Source organism: Marmota marmota, unplaced genomic scaffold (assembly GCF_001458135.2).
Source record: "Marmota marmota marmota unplaced genomic scaffold, marMar, whole genome shotgun sequence".
Lineage (NCBI taxonomy): Eukaryota > Metazoa > Chordata > Mammalia > Rodentia > Sciuridae > Marmota > Marmota marmota.
This window is the reverse complement of record NW_025999962.1, coordinates 6,236,702-6,249,804: the sequence shown is the minus strand read 5'-3', so window position 1 is coordinate 6,249,804 and position 13,103 is coordinate 6,236,702. Positions and strand designations below refer to the sequence as shown.

Below are 13,103 nucleotides of genomic sequence, written 5' to 3'. Positions count from 1 at the left end.
CTTACTTTGGCCTTTGTTCTAGAAAATAAATGTGTGCCCTTTGACCCCTGTCCTTGAGGTGTTATACTCCTGTTCCTCCCTGCCTGGCCCAGGACTACACTGTGCTCATGGAGTAGTGCTGACTGCTGCTGGCTATGGCTCAGACAGACATTTCCAGTGGTGAGGGGCAAGCATGTGGCCCTGTATGCAAAGAGGCCCACCAGTCTGGGCTCCCAAAGCCCCTTGGTGGCTTCATACATATGGCCCCAGGAAGGAGCTGCCCTTTGCCAGCTCTTCTGCAGCCTGCTTACATCTCTCCTAGGGATGCCCACAGACACCCACACCTCCCTGCTTTTACCATCACATACTATGGTAGGTTCTATGTGTTTTCTGGATTTGGCCCCTCCAGGAGGGTGAGGGATCATACTGTGTTTTGAAATTTGATCTCAACTGCAACCCCGACTCCTCTGGGCCCAAAGACGACTAAGGTCACAAGGGCTCAGTTCCTTCCTCTTTAAAAGGAGCAGGTATGGGCTGGGGTTGTGGCTCAGTAACAGAGCACTTGCCTAGCATATATGAAGCACTGGGTTTGATCCTCCGCACCACATATAAATAAATAAATAATAAAGGTGCATCAACAACTAAAAAAAAAAAGGAGCAGGTATATTAGATCAGGAGTTCTGTATCTGCTGCATGAGAGATATTTGTGTGTGTGTGTGTGTGTGTGTGTGTGTGTAGGGTACAGGTAGTGAAGGGGTTCTTGAGAGGAGGGTTTACACATGTTCCAGAGTGGGTGCTCCCCAGATAGCCTTAAACTGCAGTGGCCCCAGGAAAGAGGCCCAGGGCCTGTGAATTGCCCAAAGACAGGGAATTGTTTGGGCCAGGTATGGAGCAGACATCAGAGGCTTCATGAATGGTGGAATGAGGAACTGAAGCAGCCATCTTTATTAGGCACCTCGTTAGTGCCAGGCACTGTGCAGAAAGTACGTCTGTTCTCCATGCAACTGAAAGTCTGACCACACTTGCAGCCCAGAGAGGTTCAGAGAAGGTTCCAAGAGCCCTCAGGTTCAGAGGCAGAAAAAAGATCAAGAAACCCTGGGAACTGGAAATCGGCAAAGGTTCCTTTGGCAGTGACGTTCAGGCATTCTAGGCGGCACTAGCCCCGTGGTGAAAAAGCCAAGTGGTGTGCCAGGTACAGTTCCCAAAAGAGAAACAGACCTGCCCTCAGGCTAGAGGGAATGTGATCTTGCATCAGGACCTTCCTTGAACTCAGAAACCGAAAGAGTAAGAGGAGCAAGACTTCAATGAACCCTGTGGACTAGATTCTTCAATTCTTGTAAATTTCCTTTAATTCTCTTAAGGCCTTTGTTAGGCTCAGGTGGTAAACCTTACCTAACGCCCACCCCATCCCACACCCTGAGAATGTAAGACTACTTAGGAAATTAACTCCCCTGGAATCTGCCATCTGCTGGGGAAACCATCCTAAATGGAAGATTTTTGCATCATTACAGTCAATGTGCACTTACTATTCTGCATTTTTCTTTTTCTTTTATTTCACATATGTGGTTCCACGTATCTATGTAACCTGGATATTTACAGTCAGTGGCTGATATTTGTGCCATTGATTGGATCCCAGTAGTTGAACACAGGTCTGTTTCTTGGTCTTCAGCCCTGTAAGTAGAGGCTGCAGTGAGTATCCCCAACACAGGGCATCAGCTCCTCCACTCTGGGAACGCTGCTTCCATGGAGAAGCCTGGGACAGGTTCAGGGCCTGGCAGGGACCTGCAGGCAGCTCTGTTTGTCTCCAGAGAAGGCTTTTGAGGGTTCTGTCCAAACCACATCTACATAATTCCTCACCTCCAGAGCCTGTGTAACCTCCTGGAAAATATACCCAGGCTGTTCGGGAAAAAAGTTATCTGAGCCATCCAACCTATCTGATTGGTGATCAGTAAGTTTGTGTCAACCTCTTCTGGCATGTTCATTTGGATCCTAGAAGTCCAATATGCCCTACTGGCCAAGGAGAGGACAAGGCACAGTGAAAAGTTCTTGACCCAGTCCTCCATTGGCTGGACCTTCCTGCTCAATAATCATAGGGTCGCCTGCCTGGGGTACAGCTTCCCTGTGGAGACATATCTGTCAGCACATAAAGGACACCTTGTTCCCAGTGACTCTCCAGATGTCTCCAGGTATGTATGCAACCTTCCCTGGCCCCACATTCTCCTGATGTGGTCCCTGCTGACTGCTGGACCTCTGCTTGAGCACAGAGTAGGAGATACCAATGTGGATTGTAAGTGTCATGGAAATACTCTAGGGCTGGGGAGTTAATGGCTGAGTGTGTTACTTAGCCTTGAACACTCACCAGATCTAGTCAGGTGCTACACTTATGATGTATTAATCCATATGTTGTTATATAACAAAATACCTGAGACAAGGTAATTTATAAAGAACAGAAGCTTACCAACTCTCAGGCAGAGCCAAAGGATTGCAAGTTTAAGGCCAGCCTCACAACTTAGCAAGACTCTGTCTCAAAAGAAAATAAAAAGTGCTGAGGACATATCTCACTTCTAGAGTACTTTCCTGGCATGTGCCAGGCCCTGAGTTCCATCCCCAATACTGCAAAAGAGGGAAAAACAAAACAAAAAAATCCCAGCAACTCAGGAGGCTGAGGCAGGAGGACGCAAGTTCCAAGCCAGTCTCCTGAGGACCTAAGCAAATTGGCGAGACCCTGTCTCAAAATAGAAAGGGGCTCAGTGGTGAAATGCCCCTGTACAAAAAAAAAAAGAAAAAGAGAAGTTTGTTTGGCTCATGGTTCTGAAGGCTGGAAGTCCAAGAGCATGGTACCATATGGGCTCAGCATCAAGTTAGGGCCTTCTTGCTGCATAACAAGGTGGAGAATATCATGTGAAATAGAACAAATGTGCTAGTTCTCTTCTTATAAAGCTACATGAGCTTTTGGGGGACACATGGAAGCCATAGTATGTGGTGAGCATGCATGCATGGTCTGTGAGGCTTAGGACATTTGTGAGTCTGTAGGAAATTCACAGGAGTGAATCTCCAAGAAGGAAATGCATGCAGCAGGTAGGTGTTTTTGAGATATGTGGGTCACTGAAATCATGCTTTGTGGGTGTCTGCCCACTCCACCTTTGTACTAAAGCTAGTTTTATGGTAAAGAAAGTTCTTGGGCCAAGTACTGATATCACACCCAGCCCAGCTTAAGTCAGCACCACCTGCAAATCACAGGCCCACTCAAGGCAGCCTGCACACCAGGCCTGTCCTTACCCTTACCCACAGTGTGCAGAGCCACCAGGCTCTGGCTGGGAATAGAGCAGGAAGGAGAACTTCCCTTTGTGGTTACAAAGTACCTTCCACTGATCAAAGCATATGACTCTTCAAAATATGTAATTAAAAATTTTACATATATACTTTCTGTTGCAAAAATAAACAGTGGAGAGAGAAATAATTTAAAATTTTAAGAGGAGAAGGGGCAGGGATAGAAATGATGTTTCTATTTTTTTATATTTATTTTTTAGTTTTTGGTGGACATAACATCTTTATTTTATTTTTATGTGGTGCTGAGGATCGAACCTAGTACCCCCACATGCCAGGTGAGTGTGCTACCGCTTGAGCCACATCTTCAGCCCCCAAAATGATGTTTCTAAAGTATACTTTATCAAAGGGTTTGAGTTTTAAGCCATGCACTGGGTTTTTTAATTCAAAATTAATTTTTAGTTAATTGGGGAAAACAACAAAATTTGGGGAGGATTATTATGGAGGAAAGGAAGGCAAATAGAAGTTAAGGATGGGGGCTGGGGATGTGGCTCAAGCGGTAGCGCGCTCGCCTGGCATGTGTGCGGCCCGGGTTCGATTCTCAGCACCACATACAAACAAAGATGTTGTGTCCACCAAAAACTAAAAAATAAATATTAAAATTCTCTCTTTAAAAAAAAAAAAAAAAAAGAAGTTAAGGATGGTTGGGAGGGAAGAAGCCATAAGACCCTCCTGGAGTACTTTTGATTCTGTTTAAAATGCAATATTGGAGAGTAGTGAAGGATGTGGTAGTGATCAGCCACAGAGCAGAAAAACAGATACTTACTGCATCCAACCCACAGCCATGAAACTAAAATCAGAGAACGCAGTCAGTTGTTTTGGAATCGAGACCCAGAATTGTTGTCTGGCTTGTCCAAGATTCCACACCATGGCAGACTCAAGAATCCCTGGCCAAGTCTGGCTTCACTGTGATGCTGGTCAGAAGGATGGCAACATACAGATCCTTGGCTTCACCCACACATTCAAGTGCTGGGGACCACAGAGGTCAGACAGCATCCTAGTGAGAGGACAGGGAAAGGAAAACAACCAATTGCCAACAAGGTCCTCATGGCAGACTGGAAGCCTGACCCAAGTCTGCAGGGTTGCCCTCCTTTCAGTGCCCACCCTACCTGCCATCTCTGAACTCATCTTCTAGGGTCCTGCCTCTCCCCCGCCCCTCCTTGGAAGACAAGAGAAATTCAGGCTGCAGGTTTTGTCATTTCCAATTGGAGAACAGGCTTCAAGCTCTGCAGATGGTATAAAGCTCCAATTATGCATGCCACATGTACACTCGTGTGCTTTGAAGGCACGTGTGCATAGCACATACATACTGTCCCAACATGCCACAACCCCTTGAGGCACACAAGCTCACACATGAATGCACAATGCCATTTATGTCCCGGAACCTGCCACACATGCTATCTTTTGTGCTGAGCTGCCTGGGGTGCTGGTCTTGTCTACCATCCTTTCTTCCTGGGGCCTCTGGTCCCAGCCTGGGATGGTTCCCAGGGTGTGCCCTTCTCTCCCTTGCGCCTGGGGCTCCAGAACTCCTCTGCCCCACCCCAGTGTCATGCAGGTTTGATGTGGGCATGCTCCATGTGGGCGTGGAGCTCTGCTCACCGTTCTCATCTGGCAGCCCTGGTTATGGCTCCCAGCCTGGGGGAGAACTTCCCTTTGCAAAGTTAGATAACAGGCCGGGTTCTCTGTCAGAGGATTGGCGCTGTGGCTCCACGTGCTACAGCTGGCAGAGAGCCAGGTCCACCCTGCCAAGCAGCGGGAAGGGAAGGCCTGGCTGCAGCAGGAGCTGGCAGGTGGCCGAGCTGGGGGAGGACGGGCGGGCCAGGGCTAGTGCTGCCCATTGGCTGCCTCAGGCTCCCACCCCGCCTGCCTCCCTAGTCTGCAGCTCCCCCTGGCCAGCCCCTGCCTCTCCAGCTGCTTCTAAACTCCCGGAGCAAGCACCTCCTGCTGGGCCATGTCTAGCTGTGACCGGATCGGAGTGGCCCCTGCCATGGACATGCCTGAGGTCCTCAAGTCCCTGCTGGAGCACTCTCTGCCTTGGCCAGAGAAGAGGACAGGTAGGAGAACAGGAGGTCTGCATTGGCAGGCTGCCTAGTTACCAAAGGGATGGGTTCAGGCACAGGGATAGTGGCAGGACAGACTAGGGAGGGCCCCCCAGCAAGGGTCTGCCCTTGGACCTGTTCTGGAAAGAAGATGGGCTGTGGTGCAGAAAAGGCTCTGGGGAGGTGTATGGGTGCCACACCAACTCTGGGGCTATCCATTAGGCATGCTGGCTTTGGAGAGCTGCCGTGGCCAGCATGCAGCCACTGACAGGTGCTGTGCTCATACGGGACAAGGATAGAACTGAGAGTGCCCTGTTGAAAGAATCCAGCTGATGTTAATTGCTTCTTAAGCTCCCTCCCTCTGCACATTGGGGACAGGCAGAGGAGTGGCAGAGATGGTTGATTTGGGCAGCAAGAGCCTGTGTGTGTGGAGAAGAAGCTCCACTCGCTGGAGGGCTGAACTCAAGGATGGGATGGAAGCTGTTATATAACAGGACCACAAGGCTCCTAGCCCCGCGTTCCTAGGATACCACAGGCAAACATGGGGCGAACAGAGGAGGGTGTGGAACTGGGGCAGCTCTGGCAGCCAGCACTAGGTGTCTTGCAAGTCCTACTTGGGAAACCCAAGAGGCCAGAGTGCTTAGATTTGGGGAGAATTGGGGACAACCTGTTTCTCCAAATCTCTTCTGTTCCAAACATCAGAGGCTCATTGCTGATGAGATTCTCTCATTACCTTAATCTGTTGGGTTTTTTGTTTTGTTTTGTTTTGTTTTTTCAGTGCTAGTGATAGAACCCAGGGCCTCACGATGCTAAACACATTCTCTACCACTGAGCTACACTCCCAGACCCTCCTCATTGCCTTTAAAGGAACCCAGCTGATTTAGGAGCCCAGGATGTTCCCTCAGGAGAATTTTCTCAGGCCTCTTCCACCTGTTCTCTCTCACCACCCTGGTTGTCCCCACAAGACGTCTTTCTGCAGGACTCTCTTAGCCACTCCTAAACTTTGGAGCCAGAGGACAGCCTCTGGTCTCCTCTTACTGCTCTAGGGTCAGGCGTGGGCTTTAGTTAAGGAGGGACAACAGGCTCTGTTCCTGGGGAGACACTATCTGAGAGAGGAGGGTGGCCCCCAGAGTTCATGATAGGATTCCCTGAGGGCACTCTCATGGATAGTTGAGCCCAGGCCTCTTAGACCACAGCCTGTGGTTTCAATGTTGGATTCAAAAGGTGGGCATTACAGAAGGCGTTTCAGCGGCTCACCAGGAGCCCAACTCCTCAGGGAAGGCCCCTGCAACCCAGTCCAATGGACAAACCCCAGCTGGAGTCCACACCCACAAACAGGCCACAGCTGACTTTTTGCCATCTCTGGGGAGGGCCAGCAGGAAAGCTTTCCAAAAGTTAAGGCAAACTGTATCCTTTTTGGTCCAAGCAGAGGGAAGGTAGCATAGTTCCCCCCTGGCCCTATCTATGTGTCCCAGAATGCCTTGCTACACTGCACGGGACAGCTCCTAGCTAGGCAAAGAAGGGTTCTCGGAGGTGACTCAGGGTGCTGCTCCTCAGATGAGGATAGAAGGCCTTTGAAGTGTGGCAGCAGCTGCCGACTGCTGGCTCTGAGCCGGTCGGTCTGCAGAGCCCTGCAACAGCTGAAGAGTCTCTACCCATCACTGTGGAGAGCAGTCAGTCCCAGCATTTAGGGAACTTATCCAAGATTTCAGGCAGAACTTTGCCAAGAGCTAACAAGCTCTGGCTAAGAAATAGTCAGGTGTGGTCAGATAGGTCTGATGGGTATAGGCCAGAGTCTCAGGTCACCTCCTGTGATACCTCAATGAAAGAGCACAAGGTCCCAGAGGACAATTGCCTGTAGCCAACTAGGGAGATAAAATGAGGGGAAGCAGGCAGAAGAGCCAAAGGTGTCACAAAGCCCCATCCACATTACTGCCCCCACCCTAAAATTACCACTTTCCAAAGCTCTCAGACTCTCCAAACCATTTCTAAAAATAAAAATGGTTTACCTGAAAGAGTAGATGAGAACACACCCATCAAAGTGAACTCGATTCTAAGTAGTTGCATGGGTACTTGAAAGGCTGAGGTCAAAGCATCTTCCTTCCCCATTTCCCACCACTCTGGCTTTGACCTCAATTGGAAGTCACAGCTGCTTCTATGTGAAAGGGGATGGTTTCTCCTGGGAGACTATTTACAAAATCCCCCTCTTCTCCTCCTTTTCCCACCTAGTGACTGCAGCCCAGTTACATCATGGGCAGAGTATATCTTCAGTGGGTCAGGTTTCAGAGGAGAGCCACACGGTGTGAGAAATTCTAGGTGTGCCTTTGCAGAACTGCTCTCCTGCAGCCTCATGGTGGTTTTCTAGCTCAAGACAACCCCTGACGCTCACGTGGGGCCGCTCTCCTCCTTGCTGCTCCTGGGCCTCCTAGTGTAGTCTGTGCAGACCTCTGCCTCTCTCTCATCCTGCATTGGCAGCCTGACCAAACCTGGGATTCCCTTGGTTTCTTAGAGGCCCTTCCTCTGGGCCACCAGTTCAAATAATTTCCCTTCAGGCAGAGAATCACATGCCTAGAAAAAGGGTGGATCCATACCCTTACTCAGTTTCCCTTTCCTGGTTTCTGGACCCTGAGCCCTAATCATACTTTTCTTTCCTCTGCTCCCTCTTTCTCCAGAGAGTCCTCTTCTGAGAGTGATTCAGTCTCAGATGCTTACTCCATCATTTATTTGTTCCTTTCTTCTTCAGCTTCTGGAAAGACGCTGAGACCCAAGACTCTACACATACCCTTAGCTCCTTGTACCCCACCTTCTCAAGCCCTGGAGCCTTGGCTGTGCTCAGAGGCACCCCTGCCCATCTTTTTACCTTTTCCACTTATTCAGGCCTCCCTTTTAGAGAGTTGTGAATCATGAATGCATACTTTAAACAAGAACTTGAGCTGGGCAGGCAAGGTCCCCACCCCAGGGCACTCTTAAACCATGACCTCATCTGGGCAAAGCAGAAAGATCCTAGAAAGACAGCAGAGAGCTTCCAGAGACAGGACTGCTACCCACTGGTTGGGTGGACTTGCCTCCCACTCTCCATCTCCTTTCTTTAAAGTGAGGAAAAGGATACCTGTGTCACAGTCTTGCTGCCATGACTAAATGAGTTGTCCCACATGAAAGTGGTATAAATTGTGAAGTGCCACGCTGTTTTCTCTGAAAGGCAAAAAGCAGCTTGGCCTGGCACGTTCCTTCTACCTGCATCACATTTGCAATCTTACCCTCCCACCCTTCTTCCACCTTCCTTTGAAGAGTTGAATGTTACAACTTTGTGCACATACACAGGGCTGTCTCCTTGGAAATGCATGCTGAGGCTCCCAGAACATGGTGCCATTGGCCCTGCACCAAATAGGACAGCCCAGATGTGGATAACAGGCAGAGTAACAAGGGGACTTGCTGGGACAGAGGCAGAGTGCAAGGGAGGGGACCTTGGTATGATCCTCTGGGCGGATGAAGTAAATGGACTAAGGGTGGACTCAGTATGGCCCAGGCGGCCCTGAGCTTGGCCTTAGTAGCAGTCCATCTGGGGACCTCTACAGCCTGGGGGAACCAGGGCAAAACTGAAAATGTGTGGAGTTTGCTTCCAGGGAGAAGGAAATGGGATGGGATCTTCTGTGTGCTAGATGTGTTGACTCATTTAATACTCACTTCAACCTTCTAAAAAGTGTATTTTCCTATTCTGAAAATTAACTGAGAGAGATTGGCCACCTTTAGGCCAGTAAGTAGACTAGCCATTTTTTTTTTTTTTCCTCTTTCAGTGCTAGGGATGGAACCCAGCCGGGCCTCATGCATGCTAAGCAAGCTTTCTACCACCACTAAGCTTCACTCCTCGCCCAGGGGGCCCGCCTCTTTTCTTCCCTCTTACCTTAAACCCTTTGTTCTGCCTATTCCCCCTCACCAATCAAAAATGTGAGAAACTACTCTTCACCAAGCTCCAGACACTGATGGCAGTGTCAATCACTGCCGCTTCCAGGTGACTTTGCATTGGACCGGACCCAATGCTAGGTTGCTGAAAGAATGACCTGTCAGTCATGTGCCAGGAATTGTGCTACACACTTCCGTCACTCTCTGTGCAAGAGACTGTGTTTGATTCTTCATTCTATGGGTGAAGAGATGGATGTTTGGAGATGGGAAGGTCACACAGTTGTCAAGGTGGTCAAGTCCAGTTCCTCCCCCTTCCAGGTTCACGTCTACCTATAGGACTCCCTGGTCTCTAAAACCATGTCTCTGAGCGGAACTTCCTGGTCATTCAATCATTCATCATTTGCTTTTTGAGCATTTGCTTCACTTGTGGCTCAGGTGTGAATGAGATGAACACTGTACTGGCTCAATGGTGTTTGCAATCTATTGGGGAGAGACAGTCAAGAGATAGCAACTGGGGTGCAGTGTGCGGGGGCGGGGGGAGGCTCTGTGAGGAGGGACATTTAGGCTAAGGCCTGGAGGGGAAGAAAGAGCCTGCTACATAAGGAACTTTCAGTCTGGAGGAACATCATCTGCAAAGGTTCTTTCCTGGGTCAAGAAAGACTAAATTGACTAAGGAATAAAAGGGGAAGAAGAGCAAGAGGGAGAGAAGATGAGATGGGGTTGGAGAGACCCAGAAGGTGAGAGCCTACAAAGCCTTTAAGGTCCTAAAGTGACACTGAGAAGTCCCTGTGTCTAAGAGCCCACTCACCCTCACTTATTCCTGGAGAAGTGGCTGGTGGGAGGCATGCAGTATCCCCAGAACAACCCAAGATGGAATTATGGTACAAGTTAACTTTAACTGACCATTTGCTTATGCACCATGCACTGATGGCAGTGTCAATCACTGCCCTCTTTCAGGTGACTTTGCATTGGATCGGACCCAATGCTAGGTTGCTGAAAGAATGACCTCAGCATAGTGCCTACTGACTACTTTATTTCTTACGCTTAGGCACAGAAAGGTCAAGTATGATGCCCAAGATCACACAGGAAATAACTGAAGTAGGAATCAGAACAGGTGGTCAGGCTCTGAAGCATGCACCCTACCACTGTACCACCAACAGCTTTGGCTGGAGAAACCAGGGCTGTCAGGTGGTGGCTGTTGAGAGGTAGCAGAGGCTGGAGGTAAGGGCTTCTCTCTGGAAAGAGCACTCCTACGGCAATTCCTTGTGTAATCTGAACCCTGGGAGTGCACAAAAAGCAAGCCAAACAGGAAACAAATCCTCTTGAGTGTCTGGAAGAGATGGGCAAGAATTTTAAAAGAGCCTCTACCCACCACTTCTCCCCTAGAACACAGTGAGACCTAAGGCATATGCACCTTAGAGCCCAGAGTTACGCAACCATAGGTATGCAGGCCAGAAAGAGCTGCTGGTGAGGATGGTGCTGGAGGACTTACGGAAAGATGGCTCACATTTGTTATTCCAGGTTCCACTGTGAATCACAGTGACTGTTATTTAACATTAATAACGCTCCAAATGTATGGAACTTGGCTCTGAAAGGTTTTGTTAACCCTCCTACCAGCACCAACCACAGCAAGCAAGCCAAGAAATATTTACTGCTACTACCCTGAACAATAGTGTGCTTGCCTGCTTTTGGTACTAGCAAGGACCACAGATGGCTGGGCTTTGTTAGAGCTCAGGTTGGGTTGGTTAGCAGGTTTCTGCACAATGAAGAACAGAATTCAAATCCAGTTAAAATCTGGAAAGCAAGACATTTTCTCATCCTGTTTTGGCTCTAACTTAGATTCTATAATCAAACCTTTGGTTGTCACACCCAAAATTATAACCCAACACAACCTGAAGGCAAGAGTGGGTGCCCACACACTCCATCCTATTTATTACTGTTCTAGTTGGGCATTTGACATTGTCTATCACAGATAATCCTCATAGCTGCCTTATGAGGGAGCATTTCCATCTGTTTCCAAGAGGAAAATAACTGAGACATTGAAATCATCTGCCCAAGGCCACATGGCTACTCAGTGGGTGAGGGGAGTCATTCCTCAGGCCTGCCTCCCAAATCACCAGTATCACCATTACCCCAGGACCTGTACTTCCTGAGAATCTATTGCTACAGAAGGTACCACTTCATTCCTTGAAAGTCCTAAGTAGGTAATGATGTTCTTTTTATGGAGTTTCTTTTCTTCATAGGGCTCACAAACACTATAGAAATTGGCTTCATTTCTCCACTAATAGAAGGCGCAAAACCAGAGTTATTCCCACACTACTGACAAATGTAAAGACAAGCAGTGGATTCTTGTTTTATTTGGGGGTACTGGGGATTGAATTCAGGAGCACTTGGCCCTTTGAAGTTTGTTTCGAAAGAGCTCTAGGTCAGTTTCTCCTAAAGAGTTTAGCCATATTGAGAAGTCCTGCTAACAACAATTTTACAACACACAGGTTTTTCTAAACACAATACTATTTCCAAAGTGGATCTATACCCATCAGTTTTAGCAAAATTTTAACTATCATTTGTTGCAAGCTTGCAACTGTACAATTACATATTGGCCCATGGAAACACTCTAATGTAGATCCTATCCTTACTCCATTTAGGTTTTTATTCCTTATACAGGAGTCCAGAAAGGTGACACAACCAACTGGAGGCATCATATTCAGAAAGTGATCTAAGTCTAATTAGTATTACTATAAGAACCTGAGTTTTGGAGTCGAACTCCAGTCATCCTGTCCCTACCACTACCAAGTCCTCCAAATTTCTTGCTTTCTTTCTAGGCCTGCTCAGCTACTCAACATTTTTTTCCCCTCAACTCCCAGGGAAATTCTGATTCCATCAACTTTTAGCCAGCTGTGCTGCATTCCTGCATCTACCCCAGGAACCAAGGACTACCTTTCTGCTGTTCCCCAGCCCCTCCCACGGGAAGCCTGGATCCCTTGAAGGGACACAAGACAACAAGTCAAAGTCCCTGCCCCCTCTGGGTGTTTAAACTGGGAAAGTCTAGTATTGTTTGGGTTTGAAGCAGAGTATGATTTGTAACTACGGAGGTACAAAGTTCTGAGGGCTCCCTAGGAGCAGCTTCCTGTAAGGGCTTTACATCCGTGCGTTTCACACGGTTCCTGAGGAAATCCCAGGGAGTGTTTATATTTTAAGAGCGGGTGGTTCAGCCACAAAATGTGGGATGGGATCAATACCTGTGTAAAGATTTTTTTTTTTTTTTTTAATTTACGAAAAAGGTCGGGGCAATCTTGGAAAGAAGAGAATTCAGAGCTGTTTGGGTCTGTGGATACTCTAGCCCAACCTCCTAATTTCATGGTTGAGGAAACAGGCTCAAGTGGACCAATGGACTTTCCCAAGGTCACAAGCTAGTGGGGGGAGGATGGAAGCGTGACCCGAGCTCTGGCTCTGGACTGGGCCTCACGAACGCTCCCTCCACGCTAGTGTTTATCTGGCAGCCACGCCGGCTCCAGAAGCCAGGATCAGTGGGCAATTCGATACCAGTTTCAGCGGCTGCCAAGCCTGCTCCAGCCGACCTTACCGCCCGGACCCGGGACCCGCAGGCTGCCTGCCCTCGGCCAACCTCTGGGTCGCGTGGGAGGAGGAGTGCTGGCCGGGCTTTGCGTCCCTGTCCCACGACCCAGGGCAGAGTCCCCGGAACATTAAGGCCCCCCCAGCGCCTCCACCCCTCCCCGCCGCATACCGCACGTGCGGCGCCTCGTGCACCAACGCCGGCCCCGCCCTCCACCCCCCATTGGCTGGTCTGTGCCGGCCTGGCTCGGCTGCGGCTCCACGTGACCCACAGGCCGGCCTTGC

At 49.0% G+C, this 13,103-nt stretch overlaps 1 protein-coding gene and 1 long non-coding RNA gene across 2 annotated transcripts in view; one reads left to right on the top strand and one right to left on the bottom strand.

The window, feature by feature from the left end:
- Positions 1–967: 967 nt before the first annotated feature.
- LOC125616817 lies at positions 968–4,802 on the bottom strand. The gene is made up of 3 exons (XR_007347582.1): positions 4,416–4,802; positions 4,073–4,303; positions 968–1,650 (listed from the first exon to the last, which is right to left on the bottom strand). It is a non-coding gene; the product is annotated as an uncharacterized LOC125616817 (long non-coding RNA).
- A 372-nt stretch (positions 4,803–5,174) lies between these two features.
- Tef (TEF transcription factor, PAR bZIP family member) overlaps positions 5,175–13,103 on the top strand; it is a 21,425-nt gene continuing 13,496 nt past the window's right edge. Inside the window, exon 1 of the mRNA XM_015501868.2 lies at positions 5,175–5,360. Within this exon, the coding sequence (XP_015357354.1) occupies positions 5,258–5,360 (103 nt within the window). The 5' untranslated portion in view covers positions 5,175–5,257. The remainder of the gene's footprint in view (positions 5,361–13,103) is intronic.